This window comes from Musa acuminata, chromosome BXJ3-8 (assembly GCF_036884655.1).
Source record: "Musa acuminata AAA Group cultivar baxijiao chromosome BXJ3-8, Cavendish_Baxijiao_AAA, whole genome shotgun sequence".
NCBI lineage: Eukaryota > Viridiplantae > Streptophyta > Magnoliopsida > Zingiberales > Musaceae > Musa > Musa acuminata.
In genome coordinates this window covers 38697586-38720074 of record NC_088356.1, presented here as the reverse complement: position 1 = coordinate 38720074, position 22489 = coordinate 38697586, and the positions used below count along the sequence as shown (strand labels likewise).

The 22489-nt window shown below is 37.0% G+C and overlaps 1 protein-coding gene across 1 annotated transcript; it reads right to left on the bottom strand.

Annotated features, from left to right (window-relative positions):
- Window positions 1–595: 595 nt before the first annotated feature.
- On the bottom strand, window positions 596–22017 carry LOC135646054 (ubiquitin-like modifier-activating enzyme 5). Its single transcript, XM_065165164.1, has 14 exons — window positions 21778–22017; window positions 21502–21570; window positions 21303–21416; window positions 20047–20175; window positions 19761–19829; window positions 19019–19171; window positions 18836–18872; window positions 17518–17600; window positions 5037–5111; window positions 3163–3237; window positions 2804–2890; window positions 2589–2701; window positions 1249–1298; window positions 596–1157 (listed from the first exon to the last, which is right to left on the bottom strand). The coding sequence occupies exons 1-14, from the start codon at window positions 21865–21867 to the stop codon at window positions 1018–1020; spliced, it is 1284 nt and encodes a 427-aa protein (XP_065021236.1). The 5' UTR covers window positions 21868–22017; the 3' UTR covers window positions 596–1017.
- Between the last annotated feature and the right edge of the window lie 472 nt (window positions 22018–22489).

Below are 22489 nucleotides of genomic sequence, written 5' to 3'. Positions count from 1 at the left end.
TGATAAACAGTCAAATTAGAAGTCTATGATCTACTGAATACTTGGATGCTAATTATACCCCTCGAAGTACTTAAATGTGTTTGGATCAAATCAAGAGCTTAAATGTGTTTGAGCAAATGGAAAAGACTTGCGACTTCCATTTTCCACTCACTGAACTATGATTGCCCAACAGAAACAAAGATGTTGTCTACCATTAGAAACTTAAATATTAGGAGGAAAGAAAATATTATAACTGTTAAGAGAGATAATGTGTCCATCAACCATAAGCAATAAAGAACAGATCCAGCAGTAGATATACTCTTCTTTTTTCTATTTTAAATTTGCCAGTGTTTTCACTCTTAACTACAAAAATATCAATTTGACATTTAGCCACTTAGAGACAGATTATTGAGTGACTTAGCTTCATCATACATGACTAAAGTTCTGATTGGCAGAAACTTACCCTTCATGGAGGTCAGCCTTACAGATGAGATTGGTGTTCTGAATTCTCTCTTGAACTTGAGTCAGTCATGAAGCTTAGAGAACTCAAGATTGACTGTTGCTAGTTTTCTCCCTGTTTATGCAGAGGGACTAAGAAAATGGCAATACATATAAATTCCATGTAACTGCACCAATTTTACTAAATCCAAAGAAAAAAGATCCAGTAGACTGTTGGAGAGTTAGCAACTTGAAAAGACTAGCATCTGCTATACTTCTAGTAGTTCAAACAGAAACATGGAGAAGAGCATGTCCATGAAATTTGTTGATAAATGGACAGATCTACCTTCTCCAAAGTCTTTTGACGTTCTTGCAGGTCCCCAAGCAAATAATTTTAAGCACAACAATGATCAGATACAGCCCTAGTAAGTGCTTCAATAATGAAGCTGCTGAGTAGTTAGATGAAATCTAGTCTCTCTCTATTTTTCCAAGGTAACTGGACCAAAGTAACTGACATCAAGTAAAATCTCATTACCTCTAGAGGGGGAAAAAAAAAACCTATAAAAGAAGAATGAGGATCTTGTTGGTTTCTGGAAAAAGTTAAGATGCGTTAAGGGCATCAAGCTGTCGCTGGAGTTCCTCGAGATCATCCTCAACTGTTTTTGCTTCTTCTGTGCCTAGTGATTCATGATACTTTTCAGCAGTAGGGAGCTCATGGATGAGGCCCTCCGGTAGAGCACCTGTGCACCATTTATGAGGGACAGGAATGAGGAAAAAACACTAAGCAAAGTGAAATATTAAAGGAACACAGATTTGGTGGGAGAAGATAACCTGAAACACCACAACTATTTAGGGTATCCATCTCGCTATCATCAACAACACTGTACAAACAAAAAGTAACTCTAAAAACATGTTCATAGAATTATATCAATATGAAAGCTCATACTGAAGAAACTAGTATGACGAAAAGATCCAACAAAACAAAACAAGTCATAAGTTCCAACATTTCAAAGTTCACTTAATGGATATTATTCCAACATAAAGCTCTATGGAGGATAACATTACAAGTCTATAATTGTTCCAAGTGACTCACCAAGACAGAAAAGTAGCTTGAAGTATTAAAAGAAATAACACACAAAACACAACATTTCACCATATGTTGTCCAGCATGTAGATTTTAAAATGTGTAACCCATTAATTAAGATCAACCAGTTTAACTAGCTCTATACACATGCAAACTACTAGAGCAGAAGATACTGTTATCTAAATTGTGTGCCTTTACCAGAATTGCACAACATGATGACACCAAAAAAAATTCTCATCAACTCTAGCAGCATTTTTTGAGTAACAGTAAGAGCTATATAATGCTATTTTCTTTAGCATCCTTTCAGCAATGACTATCGCATAAAATTAACCTTCTCATCTACTAGGTCGGTCATCAAACTTCCTCTGGGATCTAGGCTTTATTGATTTTGGAGCTAAAAGTTAAGTAGAACATATGTCGTAGAAAGCTGCAGGTGTCAAACACATGACCTAGATTCATATAGGCATTGGGCGATAATCTAGACAGCCACCTAGTGATTAAGGTCATTTAACCACCTCAAGCAATGCCAACGATATCGCTGCAACAACAACTGTGTTCAATGCTAAAGAAAGATATCCTAGTCTTTAGCAGCAATTACTGCCTTCATAATCATGAGTGAATGAAACATAAAATGTGCTGAAGAAAAACAAAAATAAAGAAAAAAATCTGCACTTTATTGGGCCACCTATTTTAGGTCATCCTGTCACTGTCACTGGAAGTTGAGGTGCTAATAGGACTAGGGAGAGAAGTACAGATATTTCATAAATTAGATGGTAATGGGGACACATATTTAAGCCCGTCAACTAATTATCAGATGGTGACCCTTCATAATGTTTCAAAATCCCACTAAAACAAGTGAATTAATTGCCACCCGGGTGATCAAACAACATCTAAATATCTAGCTGCCTAATCTAAATGAATATGGTGGACAGCTTGATGAATGTGTTTGTCATTTCATGTGCATCAGGTCATTATGCTAATTATATGTAGAAAAATGAAAAACTTCCGTTATCTCATTCCAACATCGTAATCAATCTGGATAATACAATTAAATCAATAAGCTAGTCTTAATTTGAAATTTAGGCACCTTATATTCCACTCGTTATCCATGTGAAGTGGGCCTTCGTTTTTGGAAGATTCGGCTTCCAGCTTTGCCTTAGCTGCAGCATCTCTAGCAGGTTTTGTCTGGAGGTACTCCTTCTGTACATTGTATGTTTCTTCAGCAATGATTCAAGATGCATAATCTATCAGATAAAATATGTTCTCTAAATTAAAATGTGCTAGAACCTTAAAAGAACTAACCTGTCGTTCAATGCAGGCATTGTTTGAGCACTGTGGATTTGGCCTCATTTCCATGGTTGGAAAAAAATCTTTAAGTGAATTATATCCCTTCATAAGGAAAGATATAAACATAATAAGAAAAGAAGCAGTCAGGTAAAAGAAATGGCTGATATCATGAAAATTATTATAAAAGTCATCTGCTGATTGATGATGAAATTACAACCAACTACTGCAGATAGTGTGAAGAGAACGAGGTTATGCACCATATGAGTGCTAGACCAAGAGATTTAAGTCCATATATCTAGTGCTAACATAAAATTACATGTTCCAAGAGGGGAAGAAAATTTTTATCTGAATGTTTTACAGCAAAAGAAACTTACCAAATAAGGAGAAACATGCCCAAACTTCAATAAGTACTTAAGAGCATTCTGAACAAGAAGACCAGCAACTACCCCCTGAAGATTTGTCACTTGATATAAGGACTCAACCACGAATATGAAGTTGTGATACATAAAAATAACACATCAAAGACCAGCAAATTGCAAAGCACATGTTAAGTAGCAATGCAAGACTAAATGACAGGAGAGAATGGAAAAACACTGTACTCAAAAGGATCATTATTAACTCTTAAGACCTTTAAACAATGTGCATCAAAAAGACAAAGATGAGAAGGAGGCCTCTCCTTAACATAAATACTATAATCTCCATGGCAACAGTATTTGAAGAGGCCTCCCTTTACCATGAAATAATGTACACATATTTTGGTCTCTGTGTCACAATATGTTCAACAATGTAATTGATCAAACCAACTACTGACTTAAGTTTCTTTTTGAGTTGATGAAAACAAGGCCAACCAGATATGGACTGCAGGACAGTTCTATGTTTTTATTATAAGTTGCTTGAGTTGGGAGATGCACTCCATCCTATCTCAAAATCTCCTTGGAGCTTCTCAAGAACTTAAGAAAACTTCTCATACAAAAAGGTGGAAATGCATTCTGTATCTTTTGGGATGTTCACATTAGCCAATTAATGGTCCTGGGAGTTAGCAAGAAAAGGTTTCAAGAATTATTCAAGCTCATTTGCATGTTAATTGACATCCAACAAAATGCAAATTGGAGTGAACTGCATGGAGGGGAATCAGGATAACTTGGAGACATGGCTAGGTTGGTTACTTAGAAGACGAACTGGGGAAAAAAAAGGAATAGGAGGATTTTTTTGGAAAGCACAAACAAATTGATGGTTCCTGTTCTGAAGGATGTAATCGAAAAACTTTTCTCTTGGAGGATAACTGATGTCTAGAAGCATTTTGACAAAAAGGATGACCAAACAAATATGCTGCTCCTGCCATTTTCAGAGTCTAGGGAGGGTCATTATACACAATCTTACCCCTAGAGGGAGACTGCCTGATTGAATCACAGCCCAGAAGCACACTGACACTTTTGATAATTTCTTTCTGACACCATAACCAATTCTCCTATTAGTTTTAGTATAAAAACTCCAATGTCTTCATAGATGACAACCCCTAGAAAGTCTTCGGCACAAGGCCTAGACATCAAATGGAAAACATAGCATCAAAAATAATATAAATTCATGCACATATAGAAAGATGAAGTGCAAAATCTTTAGTAATTAAAAAATTTTCAAGACGAAAAGAGATGCAATCATACACAGATCTCCTACACTAACTTTCCAATTAAGCTTGTGTGATATGGATTTCTTAACATTCATTGTTTCATTTTTAATATTCTAATTATAACTCTAAGATTTGATAAAACTTCACTTTAGTGTCCCCCTCACAGGTGTTTGGCAGAAGAAACATTAGAAGTAATTACATAAATAAAAGTAGAATAAAAAATAACATGACAATTAATATCAATGGTATGTGTCATAGCCGAAAAATAATAATAAAATTAATAAATAAACTTATTATTATTCATAGATAAATATTTTCTGCTTTAAATTGTTATAAAGAACTAATCATCTTGCATCACTAAAAATAATAGACACTGTCTTCTTTTTTCTAAGCCAAATTCTCTTCCTCTTAGCTAATAATATTCTGTAACAAATAAGGGAGTTTTAGGAACCAATTAGCTTTTAGGACCCATCCAGGTGTTTAAAAAGCCACACACAACTAGATGGTTGAGTAACCAAATTGCCCAGGCAGCATCAATGACAACAAATGATGTCAGTGTCAGCAGTTCTTTACCAAAAAAAAAAGCGTAACTACAGTATTAAAACAGAAATAACTCCTTACCATGGTTGTGGGTAAAGATGCAGCACATACACCTTCACGCTTGAGTGTCCGCTCATCCACTCCAGATGCTACCACCTACAAAGAACCTTATCCTACTCATGCATAATACTAAAAACATCAAATGGTGTACAACTACTAATACGGTATACTTGAAGCAGCTGGCAGCGATAACACTGACATGATTAACACATTGCTAAAAAAATTAGTTGAACATTAATAATGGCATGAATGTTCAATGTGTGAATTATAATGCTTCCGTGTGTTCCCACGACAAGGTACTTATGATATTATCATCGGTAAAAGATAGAAATAGCAAATGTACCAAAATTCCTGGCAGCAATTGGAAGAAAAAGAAAATATTAGATATAGATTTCCTAATGGGAATTTACATTCCTGTTCCTTGTAAGCACAAAAATTACATCTAATTATAAGTCTACAAAATATATTAGCATGACCACATAATTGTTTAATCATATAACCCATATGTTATAGAACTTGAAGAGATTCTTTTTTCTCCCCATTACTAAAAAAAAAACCAAAACTCAGCTTGTGGAGTTTGATCAATAGAGATAATTTTGTTAGTAGTATACATATATCTTCTACGGCCTCTAATTTCTGCTCCACAGAAGTATTCGGTATAATTATCGCAAGTCTATGCAACTAAATCACTCATATTATAAAACTTTCAAGTAACCAATAGAATGGTAGCATACATTGCCAGAGTTGTCAAAACCCCTTTTTTGAGGCAAAGTCGTTGAAAAACTTTATTAACTAATCTAACTGTACTATGTCATCATAAATTGCATGCAAGCATTCTTTGATAGCATGAATTTGAAAGAACATCCAATCTAATAATAAGAAGGATAATGCAATAATAATATCCAAGGATTGTCACTTGGACTGAATGAGATAGGGAGTGGTCTCATATCTGCCAAGTTTTTTGCTGCTAAAACATAATTATAAACCATCAGATATGGACTCAAATTGGTAATAACAACTGAGAGAACTAGCATAACCAAATTCTGCCATGGATTAAAATGTGTACTCCCAACACAAAATCAACAAATTCGGAATGACCTTTGTTTCTACCATAGTCTTGATGTCATGTGGTGAAATATGAACCCCTATTAGTCAAAATAACAAATTCCCTGAATTCCTTATAATTAGCTATATGTGAAGTAAGGTTCGCAATACCGTACTGTACCAGTATTTCGACCTAGGCTCGGTATCGGTACGGTACGATGTACCGAGCGGTACACCCAGGTGCACCGATCACTGTAGCGCTACTACAGTGCTTTGCTACAGTATACTGGCGTACTATATTTCTACTGCAACTGTACACTGTACTGATACAGTGCACTGCTACAGTGCGGACCGGTACCGGGCGATCTGCGTACCGCTGGCCTGTCGGACCGGTACGTACCTGTAACACCCCTCATTTCCGAATGTTCGTATAAATTTTTGGTGATAATGTAAGCATCTATTTTAATTGACAAAAGAAATAGAGTATGAATTAGAGGTAACCTATTTGTAAGATTTGGGAGATCTGTTCAAAAAAAAAAAAAAAAAAAAAAAAAAGAATCTGAGGACCTATATGTAAACCCTAAGGACCTAATCGTGAATATGATAAAAACAAGGACTAAACTGCAAAATGCACCAAATGACAAATTCCACCGCTTAAGCCTCTCTGCCTTCGTTGTTAAGGAAGCAGAGGAGGCAGCTCGTGGGTGATCAGGGAAAGAAAAGAAGAAGAAGAAGAAGAAGAAGAAGGAGAAGAGAAAGAAAATTTGGGGCTTTTAGGGTTTTTGCTTTAATCTTGTTACTTCGAGTCAAAATTTGCAAAGGCAAGTGTTCTAACCCCATCCTACAGCAGTATTTGACTCTGTTTTTATGTTGATTCAAAATAAATTGGAAGATTTTTATTTAGAAACTGATATGTTTCTCTTTGGACATAGAACTATGGATTCTGAAAGTTTTCGGTAAACTGACCCCTAAGCACTGTTTCAGCCCTAAGTTTTAGTACAGAATGAGAATTCAGGCAGGAACTATTTTTGTTTGAAATTAGACTCGTATGTCTTTCTTTTGACACCGATTTTGTAGATTTTGGACACCGAATACTTACCCAAAAATTTGTTTCAAAAGAGCCTATAGACGCTGTAAAACAGAGTTCAAGATTTTTGACCTTTCGATACTAAAACGCCTATAACTCCCTGTTGAAAATTCTGATTTGTACCAAACTGATTTTATTTGAAACTAGACTTGAAATTCTCTCTTTTGACATATAGTTTGAAAATTTTGGAGTTCAATTGCTCACCCTATCGTCTGTTGAATCCGATCCTATAAAGTCTGCAAACCAGTGATTGTGATTTTGACCTTATGTTACCAAATCAGAGGTAACTCTGTGTTGGGAGCCCTGTTTCATATGAAATCTGTTCCATCCGAATATAGACTGATATATGGTTCAACCATAGCCTTCTTATGGGTATTGGAGCATATTTGTTATTCTGAAATATTTGTTTGGTGTGCCACTGGAATTCTGTCCGAAATCGAGCTTTGGTCGATTTCGCGTATTCTGTTCCATTTCCTTTGGATACTTGAATTCGCCTAACCTTCTTATTGGAATTGAGCTGGTTATGATTGCTTGGAATCCCTGTACACTCTTGCTTTCAATTCTTTCCCTAAAATGAATACTTTTGTGAGAGATTTGTTCCTTGCATCACATTGTTTTTGAAAAGGCACATGTACGTTTGGTTGTTCCGCGTGTGCTTCCGTTATATGCTGCATTTTGTTGAAACCGCCTTCTTGTACTCTGGTGTGTGGGATTGTCTGGACCTTTGCCAGAAATGGTAAAGGGTATGCGCTGATTTGCCCGCTATGTGGGGTCCCGCTATGTGGGATATTCTGGTATGCGCTTATTTGCCCGCTATGTGGGGTCCCGCTATGTGGGATATTGCTTAGAGCCTGCGATGCTCTGCCGGCCCCCTTTGACTTCACCTAGACGTGGGTGGATGGAGCTCCCAGACGTGGGAGACTTTTGTCAGGTGGTCATTCAGAAATGGATGAATCACATTCTGACTGAGATCCCACTACACCCTCTATATGTTTGATATGACATCCAGAGTCTTGGTGAGTTATTTCTGTTCCTGCTCTGGATAAATATGATATGATTGCAACGTCAAGGACGACGTTTGAGCTTCTGTACGACATATGAGTTTGATATGCTCTGAAATGCTTCATTCACTGTTGAGTTTGCTTCGTAATGTTCCATATGTCGTTGATGTGTTTTGGAACATTTTATATGCCATTGATAAGCTCCAATATGTTTCCTTTGTTTCTGATATGCTCCAATTACTCTATGCCCCATCTGTCAGGAACCAAATATGTATGATTAAAAGGACAATTGTGATTCTGCTCCTAATGATATTATGTCTACGAAATCGTATATTCAGCTTTGTGTTTTGAAACTGTATCTCTTTGGAAATTGTACTATTTTGATATGGATATGTTAGTCACTTGCTGAGCTCTTTATGCTCACCCCGTTTGTTGATAAATTTTTCAGGATAGCGTATCGCTTGCTTAAATGTTAAGAATGGGCTGAGGCAGTGGAAAGTTTAGAAGACGTTGGGCAGAACTTTTGTTAGCATATATGTAGTTGTGTATAAGCTACCTTGTATCTAATGAAATGTGACTAGGAATCTAAACCTGTGGATTTTGTGTAAGTTAAAGGATCCCTCATGTATAGGGTTTTGGAATGTTAAATTAAATTTGTGTAATGATATGAACTTATGGTAAATCGATGATTGTGGTGACTGCATAGATTTCCCCACTTGTGGATTTATATTGTGGTTTTTATTTTGATGAGTCGAGTTCAGATTGTATGAATTATCGAGTGATGTGTGCTATGTTTATGAATTGCACAGGGTTATGAATTGGTAGATTATAGAAGTGAAATTTTTGATCTGAATGTTTTCTTAGTGACCTCAAATGTGTGTTTGGATCCTGGGTTAGTTGTGTTGGAAAAAAATTTTAATATTGTCGATATTTTGTCGGGTCGTGACAGAGGTGGTATCAGAGCATGATTTGAGAATCACTAAGAATATTATGTTTTTTTTTGAGGTTTATTGACTATCATTTAGAGATTGATCAAAGAAAATGTTCTTTTGATGTTTTAGGAAGCAAGGATGACGAGATCATCTGGTTCTCCTGTTGCATCTACTACTGATCAATTGAGTGGTATTATGCGGACTTTGGAGACTATGGCACAAGTGATGCAACAACAACAACAACCTGTCCAACAAGGAAGTAATGATGGAATAGAGACATCAAACCGGACGGGGTTGGGAATTGGACAGTTTAAGAAGCTTAGTCCTCCCAGTTTCAGTGGTGAATCTGATCCAATGGTGGCGGAACGATGGATGATGCAGATAGAGAAAATATTTGATGCCTTAAGTTACTCTGATGAACGAAAGGTTTTTCTTGCCACCTTTATGCTGGAAGGAGAAGCTGAACACTGGTGGAGAATGATTAAGAGGATGTCTGAAATCAAACATGAGCCAATGACATGGAAGTTATTCCAAGAAAAGTTTTACGACAAATATTTTCCAGATTGCATGAGAGAGCAAAAAGAATTGGAGTTCTTGAATCTTATCCAGGGAAGTATGACGGTTACAAAGTATGAATCTAAATTTACTGAGCTCTCTAGGTTTGCCACACATATGACTGATGATGAATCTAGAAAGGCAAGAAGGTTTGAAAGGGGATTACGGCCGGCAATAAGAAGCCGAATGTCAGCTTTAAAATTACAAACATATGCTGATACGGTAGAAAGAGCTTTGAAAATTGAAAGAGACATGGAGGAAATTCAAGAAATCATTGGCAAGAACCAAAGGGACAAATTTACTAGCAAAAGCAGGAGGGAAAATGAATATGAAGATAGTAACAAGAGGTTTAAGACATCTGGATTTGAGAAAAGGAAACCATGGGGGAGGACTCAGTTATGTGCAAAATGCGGATTAAATCATGAGACAGGCCGGTGTTTTCGGGTGACTGGAGCATGTTTTGGTTGTGGAAAGCTAGATCATCAATTAAGAGATTGCCCACTGAACAGGAAAAAAGAGCCACTGTCTCCTAGACCCTCAGCCCATGCTAGAGTGTACGCTATCACTGAACAAGATTCTAGAGCTTCTAAATCAGTGGTGGAAGGTATTCTTCATGTTTCTAAAAGAAATGCAAAAGTTTTGTTTGATCCCGGCTCCAACTTATCGTTTGTTTCAAAATACTTTGCTTGTCACTTGGATATTCCACCTAAACCCCTGGATTATATGTTATATGTAACAACTGCTGTTGGAGATTCATTGGCAACAAACTTGGTCTACCCATCTTGTTTGATCTCTATAGGAGACCACGAATTCCTTGCTGATTTGATTCTCCTAGAGATCCAGGGTTTTGATATTATACTTGGCATGGATTGGTTATCTTCTCATCACGCTAGTATTGATTGTTACAAAAAAATAATTACTTTCTGCATACCAGATCAGCCTATATTTTTCTTTGAGGGCATTAAGCATAATTTGCCTCCTTGCTTAATATCCGCACTTCAAGCTTATCATCTTATGCAAAAAGGTTGTTTTTGTTATATGGTGTGTGTAAAGGAGCATTCAAATCAGGAAACCCACTTAGATGAAATTTCAGTGGTCAAAGAGTTTCCTGATGTATTTCCTGATGACTTGCCTGGTTTACCTCTAGATAGAGAGGGTGAATTTGCTATTGATCTAGTCCCCAGTACAACCCCAATATCTAAGCCTCCCTACAGAATGGCACCACTTGAGTTAGAAGAATTAAAGAAGCAAATACAAGAATTATTAGATAAGGGTTTCATACGACCCAGTGTATCCCCATGGGGTGCTCCGGTACTATTAGTGAAGAAGAAGGATGGAACATTGAGGCTTTGTATTGATTATAGACAGTTGAATCAGGTGACCATCAAAAACAAGTATCCCATACCTAGAATTGATGATTTGTTTGATCAACTGCAGGGTGCACAAGTATTCTCTAAGATTGACCTGAGGTCAGGTTACTATCAGTTGAAGATCAAGGAGGAGGATATTTCAAAAACAGCTTTCAGAACTCGATATGGTCATTATGAATTCTTGGTGATGCCATTTGGTTTGACTAATGCCCCTGCAGCTTTTATGGAACTAATGAATAGGATATTTCAACCGCTCTTGGATATCTGTGTAATTGTATTTATTGATGACATATTGGTGTATTCAAAGAGTAATCAGGAGCATGAGGAACACTTGAGAGATGTGTTGTCCATACTAAGAGAAAAGAAGTTGTATGCGAAGTTCAGCAAATGTGAATTTTGGTTGAATGAAGTTGCTTTCTTAGGCCATGTGATTTCAGGGAAGGGCATATCTGTTGATCCAAGGAAAATAGAAGCTGTAGTTGAATGGGAAGTACCAACAAATGTAACAGAGGTTAGAAGTTTCTTGGGCATAGCAGGTTATTACAGGAGATTTGTGGAGGGATTTTCTCGAATTGCTCAACCTCTCACCAAACTCACTAAGAAGAATATGAAATTTGTATGGGGTGATGATTGTGAGCAAAGCTTTCAAGAGTTAAAAAGAAGATTGACTAGTGCCCCTATTCTCACTATTCCAAATGGTAGTGAGGGATTTGTAGTTTATACTGATGCTTCAAGAAAGGGCCTAGGATGTGTTTTGATGCAGGAAGGGAGAGTAATTGCTTATGCTTCTAGGCAACTTAAAGGTTATGAATTGAATTATCCAACTCATGATTTGGAATTGGCAGCAATTATTTTTGCTCTAAAGATTTGGAGACATTATTTGTATGGTCGACAGTTTGAAATTTTCACTGATCACAAGAGTTTAAAATATATTTTCACCCAGAAGGAGTTGAACATGAGGCAGCGAAGATGGATAGAACTTCTGAAGGATTATGATTGTGCCATCCGTTATCACCCAGGCAAGGCCAATGTTGTAGCCGATGCACTTAGTAGGAAATCTACAAGTTTTATGGCTAGTCTGGTCGTAAAGCAATGGAAGCTAATAGAAGAAAATTTTGATTTGAAAGCTTTGAGGAAAGAGCAAGACTCGATGATTCTGATGGCCTCCATTCAAGTGCAGTCTGATCTTATGCAACAAATTAAGGAAGGACAATTACGAGATCCACATTTAATCTACTTGAGGAGTGAAGTAGAAAAGGGATTGAAGCCACAATTTCAAATTTCAAAGGATGGCCTATTGAGATTTGGGGAGAGAGTATGTGTACCAAATGAACTAGTTATCAAGAAACAAATCCTAACTGAAAGTCATACTTCAAAGTACACCCTACACCCTGGGAGCACTAAGATGTATAGAGATCTTCGAAGTCATTATTGGTGGAAAGGCATGAAGAAAGAAATTGCAATGTATGTTTCTAAATGTTTGACTTGTCAGCAAATCAAAGTAGAACACCAAAGACCTGGAGGGTTGTTGCAACCTTTAGTTATTCCTGAATGGAAATGGGAATGTATTACTATGGATTTTGTTTCAGGACTACCCAGAACCTCGAGGAAGCATGATGCTATTTGGGTTATCATTGATAGGTTAACAAAATCTGCGCATTTCCTACCGATTAATATGACTTATTCACTTGATAGACTTGCAGATTTATATGTTAATGAAGTAGTAAGACTTCATGGTATTCCAAAGGAGATTATCTCTGATAGAGACTCCAGATTTCTCTCTAGATTCTGGAGAAAATTGCAGGAGTCGATGGGCACTAAAGTCAAGTTTAGTATTGCATATCATCCTCAGACTGATGGTCAGTCAGAAAGAACAATTCAAACACTTGAGGATTTGCTTAGAGCCTATGTTATGGATTGGAAAGGTGAATGGGATAAGGATATTTCACTTGTTGAGTTCACGTATAATAATAGTTATCATTCAAGTATTCAGATGGCTCCTTATGAAGCTCTATATGGGCGAAAGTGCATAACACCTATATGTTGGGAGGAAGTTGGAGACAGAAAGCTATTAGCACCGGACAAGGTACAAGAAACTACCGAGAAAATTCAAGTAATAAGGAAAAGGTTAAAAACTGCTCAGAGTCGTCAAAAGAGTTATGCTGACAATAGAAGACGAGATATTGAGTTTGAAATCGGAGATTTTGTGTTCTTAAAAGTCTCCCCTTCCAAAGGCATTATGAGGTTTGGGAAGAAAGGAAAATTAAGCCCAAGATTTATTGGACCTTTTGAGGTTCTTGAGAGGGTTGGTTCTGTCGCTTACAGGATTGCCTTGCCACCAGCATTGAGCCATGTCCATGATATATTTCATGTTTCGATAATTAGAAAGTATATGTATGACCCTTCTCACATCATTAAGTATGAGCTGGTGGAGATCGATAAAGATTTATCCTATGTGGAAGAGCCTATTCAGATTATTGATAAGAAAGAAAAAGTCCTAAGGAATCGGGTCATCCCACTGGTTCAAGTAAATTGGAGACATCATTCTGGAGAAGAGACAACTTGGGAGCTAGAAGAGGAAATGAAAAAGGTGTATCCTCGTCTTTTCATCGAATAGAGGTACGATAAATTTAGAGGACTAAATTTTTCTTTTAAGGGGGGGAGAGTGTAACACCCCTCATTTCCGAATGTTCGTATAAATTTTTGGTGATAATGTAAGCATCTATTTTAATTGACAAAAGAAATAGAGTATGAATTAGAGGTAACCTATTTGTAAGATTTGGGAGATCTGTTCAAAAAAAAAAAAAAAAAAAAAAAAAGAATCTGAGGACCTATATGTAAACCCTAAGGACCTAATCGTGAATATGATAAAAACAAGGACTAAACTGCAAAATGCACCAAATGACAAATTCCACCGCTTAAGCCTCTCTGCCTTCGTTGTTAAGGAAGCAGAGGAGGCAGCTCGTGGGTGATCAGGGAAAGAAAAGAAGAAGAAGAAGAAGAAGAAGAAGAAGGAGAAGAGAAAGAAAATTTGGGGCTTTTAGGGTTTTTGCTTTAATCTTGTTACTTCGGGTCAAAATTTGCAAAGGCAAGTGTTCTAACCCCATCCTACAGCAGTATTTGACTCTGTTTTTATGTTGATTCAAAATAAATTGGAAGATTTTTATTTAGAAACTGATATGTTTCTCTTTGGACATAGAACTATGGATTCTGAAAGTTTTCGGTAAACTGACCCCTAAGCACTGTTTCAGCCCTAAGTTTTAGTACAGAATGAGAATTCAGGCAGGAACTATTTTTGTTTGAAATTAGACTCGTATGTCTTTCTTTTGACACCGATTTTGTAGATTTTGGACACCGAATACTTACCCAAAAATTTGTTTCAAAAGAGCCTATAGACGCTGTAAAACAGAGTTCAAGATTTTTGACCTTTCGATACTAAAACGCCTATAACTCCCTGTTGAAAATTCTGATTTGTACCAAACTGATTTTATTTGAAACTAGACTTGAAATTCTCTCTTTTGACATATAGTTTGAAAATTTTGGAGTTCAATTGCTCACCCTATCGTCTGTTGAATCCGATCCTATAAAGTCTGCAAACCAGTGATTGTGATTTTGACCTTATGTTACCAAATCAGAGGTAACTCTGTGTTGGGAGCCCTGTTTCATATGAAATCTGTTCCATCCGAATATAGACTGATATATGGTTCAACCATAGCCTTCTTATGGGTATTGGAGCATATTTGTTATTCTGAAATATTTGTTTGGTGTGCCACTGGAATTCTGTCCGAAATCGAGCTTTGGTCGATTTCGCGTATTCTGTTCCATTTCCTTTGGATACTTGAATTCGCCTAACCTTCTTATTGGAATTGAGCTGGTTATGATTGCTTGGAATCCCTGTACACTCTTGCTTTCAATTCTTTCCCTAAAATGAATACTTTTGTGAGAGATTTGTTCCTTGCATCACATTGTTTTTGAAAAGGCACATGTACGTTTGGTTGTTCCGCGTGTGCTTCCGTTATATGCTGCATTTTGTTGAAACCGCCTTCTTGTACTCTGGTGTGTGGGATTGTCTGGACCTTTGCCAGAAATGGTAAAGGGTATGCGCTGATTTGCCCGCTATGTGGGGTCCCGCTATGTGGGATATTCTGGTATGCGCTTATTTGCCCGCTATGTGGGGTCCCGCTATGTGGGATATTGCTTAGAGCCTGCGATGCTCTGCCGGCCCCCTTTGACTTCACCTAGACGTGGGTGGATGGAGCTCCCAGACGTGGGAGACTTTTGTCAGGTGGTCATTCAGAAATGGATGAATCACATTCTGACTGAGATCCCACTACACCCTCTATATATTTGATATGACATCCAGAGTCTTGGTGAGTTATTTCTGTTCCTGCTCTGGATAAATATGATATGATTGCAACGTCAAGGACGACGTTTGAGCTTCTGTACGACATATGAGTTTGATATGCTCTGAAATGCTTCATTCACTGTTGAGTTTGCTTCGTAATGTTCCATATGTCGTTGATGTGTTTTGGAACATTTTATATGCCATTGATAAGCTCCAATATGTTTCCTTTGTTTCTGATATGCTCCAATTACTCTATGCCCCATCTGTCAGGAACCAAATATGTATGATTAAAAGGACAATTGTGATTCTGCTCCTAATGATATTATGTCTACGAAATCGTATATTCAGCTTTGTGTTTTGAAACTGTATCTCTTTGGAAATTGTACTATTTTGATATGGATATGTTAGTCACTTGCTGAGCTCTTTATGCTCACCCCGTTTGTTGATAAATTTTTCAGGATAGCGTATCGCTTGCTTAAATGTTAAGAATGGGCTGAGGCAGTGGAAAGTTTAGAAGACGTTGGGCAGAACTTTTGTTAGCATATATGTAGTTGTGTATAAGCTACCTTGCATCTAATGAAATGTGACTAGGAATCTAAACCTGTGGATTTTGTGTAAGTTAAAGGATCCCTCATGTATAGGGTTTTGGAATGTTAAATTAAATTTGTGTAATGATATGAACTTATGGTAAATCGATGATTGTGGTGACTGCATAGATTTCCCCACTTGTGGATTTATATTGTGGTTTTTATTTTGATGAGTCGAGTTCAGATTGTATGAATTATCGAGTGATGTGTGCTATGTTTATGAATTGCACAGGGTTATGAATTGGTAGATTATAGAAGTGAAATTTTTGATCTGAATGTTTTCTTAGTGACCTCAAATGTGTGTTTGGATCCTGGGTTAGTTGTGTTGGAAAAAAATTTTAATATTGTCGATATTTTGTCGGGTCGTGACAGTACCGCCCATACCGGGCGGTACGATTCGGTATGACAGACCTTGATGTGAAGAATACACAATTAAGAACTGCAGTTCCATGCTGGGCAGTTTCTGAAATTTCTTTCGGAGTCTGATAATCTCATAACTCATAAGACTATAGTTCTCAAGAGACACTGTAAAGTGACCATATTGCTAATAAGAAGAGACATGGAACACGATAGCTCTCTTGTCGCAAGGAGTTTACATTTCCTGAACGATGACTTTTGTTATCATATGATAACCATGTCATGACCTCTTAAACTTCCAAAAAGACCCAACCAAAGGATTAGCATAGATATAGCATTGTGCACATGGAACAGCCATAGGGTACATAATATGGAATTATTCTTTTAATTCTTTCATTGTGTGAAAAAGTATAAAAGAAAGCAATATATGCTTTGTCCAGTCCTTTTCAACATGAGACAAAGCCCCAGTCAAAAATTCAAATTTGTTGTCCTTTAAAATTTCAAAGACATTTGACATGTCAAATATGTTGATGTACAAAATTTCAAAGACAAGACACCCAAAGATATTTGATTGATAGAATATGCAAACAGAAACTCATTAGTGCCTATGTTGGATGTTCAAAGAGAAGTTACTAGTATGTTATGCAGTACCGAATGATACCGTCCGGTACAGGTGGTACGTACCGATCCGACGGCATACCGATACACGGACCGCCAGTACTACTACAGTGCTACAGTGCTACAGTACGAAAAAATATATATAAAATTATTCGGTACACCGGTACCGTACCATACCGAGCCAACCTCGAAACACCAGTATGGTACGGTATTGCATACCTTGATTATTAGTGTCTATGTTGGATGTTCAAGGACAAAGTTACTAGTGCCTATGTTGGTTAATTTTGTTGGGCGGTCCTGACAGCAAACTCTTCTTTTGTGATTCTCACCATTGTTCTCTACAAGGAATCCTGATATATCGCGTGTTCCATCCCATGGTCTAATTGAACAAGAGCACCATTGCTAAATGGAAAGTTGGTGCTAACAATATAAAGAAAGCATGTGATGCAATTTTAACTAGAGTATTTAAAAAAATGAAACTACTTAATTTCAAATATTAATTATTCGCTGAAGTTACCAATAAAAAAAAAGAAATTTTATCTCAAAATATTAATACCAAATAAAATAATATCAGATATGATTCTTCAATCTTGCATCTAAACATACCAATGGAGGTGCACATGCAAAACAAGCAGTTTCTCCAGGAACTAGTAATTGTATATGACCTGAAACAGCATCTTCAGATACACCTGCCATGGATATATCCAATTTAGATCATTCCGTTTCCCATATCTAAAATAAGACATTCATCTAAACTTCTAATAAAAAACGATAAAATATCTTTTGACCCAAACACTTGAAAGGGGAAAATAATTGAAGGAACAAGAATTACTTTAATGCTAACATTCTGAATGAGCAATTGGCTCACTAGTTCCCAAAACCCAGTCTCATTACCTTAAAGAATCTAGTGAAAATGAATGCTCAACACAAAGGATAGATGACAAAGATACATACAACTGCATTAGCAGAAGATGGAGCTACCAAATTCTAGAAAGCACAAACCAGGGCACTTAAAAGCAAAAGTGAAAGTAATTGGAATCGGATATTATTACATGAATGTGTAACTTTGGAACATTCATATTCATGTCTGAATTTTGCAATTTGAAGTCTTCCACATATGGATATGGACATTGGTTAAAATCTTACCAGTATCTAGATCTCCTACCAAATCACCCGGTAAATATAAGGAAAGCATATTATTTGGCCAAATTTACCTGTGTATTCTCATCCTCCAATTTTTTAATATAAATGTCATTGATGAGCTAGTTCCTAAATTATTCGTTTGTAAGTTACCCAATCTATATTCATAAAGCTTAGTTAATATATTTTTTTCATTCCTTCAAGGAAAAAGAAACATGTAAGTTCAAATCATATCCAACAGATGTATACTTTGTAATTGTATCTTTTCAAAACAAGTATGATTACAAATCTAATTTCAGCTAATATTCTGTCCATTCTAAGCCACTGCCAATGCAACATTCAAGGCTAAACCAAGTTGTAAGGTTGTCAATGTTAACTAACATAACATATTGACAAATAAAATTCCGTTAAGGGTACCCAGTGATTAGGGAATAGATTGCTCCTTTAAATGCAACCACCTACATCCTAAAGACTACAAAACTAGGAAAAAACTGAACCACAGTACATTTTAGTATTTTGTTGGATTATCACTTTGTTGCAAAGGCAATGGAGTGAAAAGGTAAATGAAAGCCTTGAGGCACAGGATGGTCATTGTCAGAGTTGCATGCGAGACAATGTAAATAGAACCAGCTTTACTTTTGCTAAATTATCTGTCTATGAAAAACAATGTACTGTTCCTACATAAAGAACATAGTATAACACAGCCACCACAAACATTTCCTAGTGTAGAGAGAGAGGATAGTATTGAGTAATTGAAACTTAAAAAAGAATAATAAGAATTTACCAGATTCCATCCATGTCTGCCCCAGTTCATTACATGCCTGAAAAACAGAGATATATCAGATGAAGAAAATTCCAATAGTACTTAATTGATAGGTAAGAAAATTTATATCATTGAAATAGCAATTTATATTCTAGGAAAATTAAAACCTTGTAGAAAGTAATAAGAAAATAAGAGGTATCCCACCTGATTCACAACCATACGAGCCTCATAGTTATCAACACAGCTCAAAACAAGATCAACTCCACTGTTTTGTCCACTTTTCTGAGAGAATCGTCTTTTAAGGCTCTCCATGAAAACCTCAAATCCTTTGACAGTCGTGATGTTTAATGAATAGCTCTAATAACAAGAAAAGAGCAAATCACTGATCAAACTCTCTTAACTATATAAAAAAAGGTATAATAGTAAAAGAAAATCAGACAGTAATCAGATCCACGGGCATATTGCAGATGTTCTGTATAATTTTACTTTTGACTAGCAGTTAATTACCAAGTGACTACAATTAACTACTCAATGAACACAAAAGAAAAGAAACCATAATGAGATCAGAAAATCAAAATTAATGAGAAAAAATCATGTGCATTTATATTTATTCTAGAGAGGAAATGAATGGAAATAACTAGTAGAATTAGGATTTGATAAGATAAAAAATCCTTGCCATGTTGCTTCTTACATAATCAGGTACTGAGATCCATGTCCAATTTTGATAGGAATTGTGAGTATAACTCTATGAGCATGTTGACAAATTACCAGGTATCTTTCTTTTAACAAATTTAAGAATTTTCAATAGTATGAGAATAGGTATAAAATTCTTCAGTAGAGCAAGGGAGCATGACAAGGAAACAAGAAATACTCTTTGTGACTTCCGAAACATGAAAAAAACATCAAAACGGTGCTCAGAGAGTAACTATTGTATGTTTTTGCTTACTTCCAAAACAACATCTGGATTGATATCTGACAGGGTCTGAACAGCAGCATCTGTCTTGGTCATGCCTACCTGTCAATTTTAGAAAAATTGGGTCAGCAAGAAGAATAAGCATTCTTGTGTTATCTAAATTCTAAGGAAGAAGTATCCTCCAAATTTGCAAGTACACTGAACAGGTGGTTATCCATAAATACTCCAAATAACCATAAACGATTACAGATACTCTAAAAATTACAACCTCAGCATATTGGAAAAGGGCTGAGATGCAATTGATAAAGAATTAGCATGCCTGATCAGGACGGAAGAATAGCCTATTCATGTTTGCCAACTCTACAGTGTCATAGTCATACAACAAGAGGCGACCAATCCCGCACCTTGTGAGCATCTCTGCAGCGACACTACCTACACCACCTATGCCCTGTAGCAATAAAAGAATGAAGCCAAAAATGGCATGAAGTTCAATTATGAAAATTTTACAATATCTGTTAAAAAATTACAAAAGAACATAATAATAAGATCAAAATGACAACAACCTGCAAAGAAGCTAATTAAATATTAGAATTTACATTTACAAGAAAGATCTTGACAGCCAAACATCTCTCTAATTCTCTTCTAAACCATCTTTATTCAAAGGCAATTATGTTTTCTCCACCACCAAACTTTGAAGTCCACGGGTGCTAGAGATTTTAGAAATTTTACAGTCTTTGCTTAAATGATGCAACCATATATATAAACCTTCATCACAATCATTGGCTGACTGATGGTATTTAATTCTTGTAACTAGGTAGATAAGGTTATTTTCAATAGGCAATCATTGCAACCTATTGATGTTTATTCTTCAGTTTCTATGTTGAAAACTGATAATTGCCTGAAACATGATGTTTTGAAGCAAGCATTACCAAAATCCAACAAGGTTCTTCAAAAATTTCACTCCTAGTATTCACCTTACCATGGGGCGGACTATTACTTACTCCAATGCATTAAATTATCAGCCCAATTGAAGTTCCTAAAAGCCAGTTAGACCATGATGAACTAAGCAATATTATTTACTAATCATTTTATATGAGTTTAGGGGAATGAATTTCACCAACATCTTGCATTCCGAAGAATCCTATAACAAAAGCAAGACAGGAAAAATCCAATGCACGAAGCTCCAGCATTAAGCGAGATGAATCTCTTACAATGTTGAGATGGCTAGAGATATAAAAGTGAGGATTTTACTCTTGCATTGTAAAATCACATTAGGAGAAAGGTTTACAACTGGGTAATAAAACTTTGATACGAGTACAACATCCTTTTTTTCCACTCTTATCCATCACTTATATAATGTTTAGATCAATCTCTGAGTATAAAGCTTCTGAAGAAATTTCAATCTTGGCAAAGTTACGAAAGATAGATCTACAGTCCACTCTATACTTTCAGTAGACAGCAAAGTTATGATAATTATTCCCAAATGGGTCTAGTAGGGCATCACTATCGGTTAAAGTTAATTTCAACCAAAAAGCAAGATAAATATGAAAAGGCAATGACAGCAGGAGCACGCACTACTATCGCAACAGAGAAATCTCGTATCCTTTCGTAGTTCTGCACGATACCCATTCGCTGAAGCGCCATCAGCCTACTGTAGGGGTTGCTATCCACAACCTCAGCGCTCATGTCCTGCGTACAATCACCCCAGCAAAATGAGATTAACGACGTCAAAGACAAACTTCTTTTCAGCACATGGCTCACATACGATACAGACCTTCACTTTGGATCGTCGCGTCGCCCCCGACTTCGTTAGGTTCACAATACTAACCACTCGCTGTTTCATCTAAAACAACAGAAACAAGAACCTAAATCAGTTGGTAAAAGCAAAGCAAAGCAAAGAGGGGCTTCGCGGTGGCGAGTAATCGAGGTTCCCCTTCCCAATCAGCACAAGTTATCTGAATCGGATGGCAATCGTAGTCGAGAATCGAGGACAAGAGGAGGAGTAAATCAGATCGAGATCGGCGAAGATCGAAAACAGGGAGATGGGTACCTCATCGATGGAACCGATCCGATAGCGATCGGAGACGCATCCCTTGAGAGATTCAAGATCTTGGAGCAGAGACCGCAGATCTTCCTCCATTCCGGCTCTCCTCGTCGCCCTCTCCTCCTCCTCCTCCCTTAACCGGACTATGGAGGAGCAGCAGATGTACCAAAAGGCGGCCGGATTCGCTTATTTATGTCCTCCAGCGTGAAACGTTACTTGGCGGGGTGAATCGGGTCATAGGTTACGCGCAGCGTCCGCTTCCGACCCAACAACGCAAGTTGCGAGTGGCCAGGAATGGAACTCTTTACCATGTTGGGACTTCGATCCCACGAGTTGTTATTTTTCTAAACGCAGCAGATACTTCAATTAATTAACTGGGACGTTTGATGTCACCAAAAATACAGATCTCTCCTCTGAGATTTGAAGCCTTGCATGGTTAGCAAGGTTGCGACCTGTCATGTTGACAAATTAGGATGGGAAATGTTTCTGAAAACATTGACCCTATTGGCCGGATGGGAAATATCGGCACATATGTTTCTGAAACAAAATGGAACAGTCATGGGCAGCTTTCACCAGTCTTTCCCAAATGGCCCAGATCTCAGCCTGTAGCGCGCATGCAGCTTGGTGGTTCCCTGCTGGTCCACAGAACAGCAGCCAGTTCCTGCATCAGACATAGAAGTAAGGAATGATCCATCGCAAAAAACATTGCAGGAATGAT

What these genes read in the sequence shown, in the direction of transcription:
- LOC135646054 (XM_065165164.1), bottom strand. Translation starts at nt 21,867, where the DNA reads ATGGAGGAAGATCTGCGGTCTCTGCTCCAAGATCTTGAATCTCTCAAG. An exon ending in ATCCAGATGTTGTTTTGGAA is followed by an intron (nt 19,172 to 19,760) that starts GTAAGCAAAAAC and finishes TCTTGTTATTAG; the next exon opens with AGCTATTCATTAAACATCAC. An exon ending in CTCGTATGGTTGTGAATCAG is followed by an intron (nt 18,873 to 19,018) that starts GTGGGATACCTC and finishes TCTGTTTTTCAG; the next exon opens with GCATGTAATGAACTGGGGCA.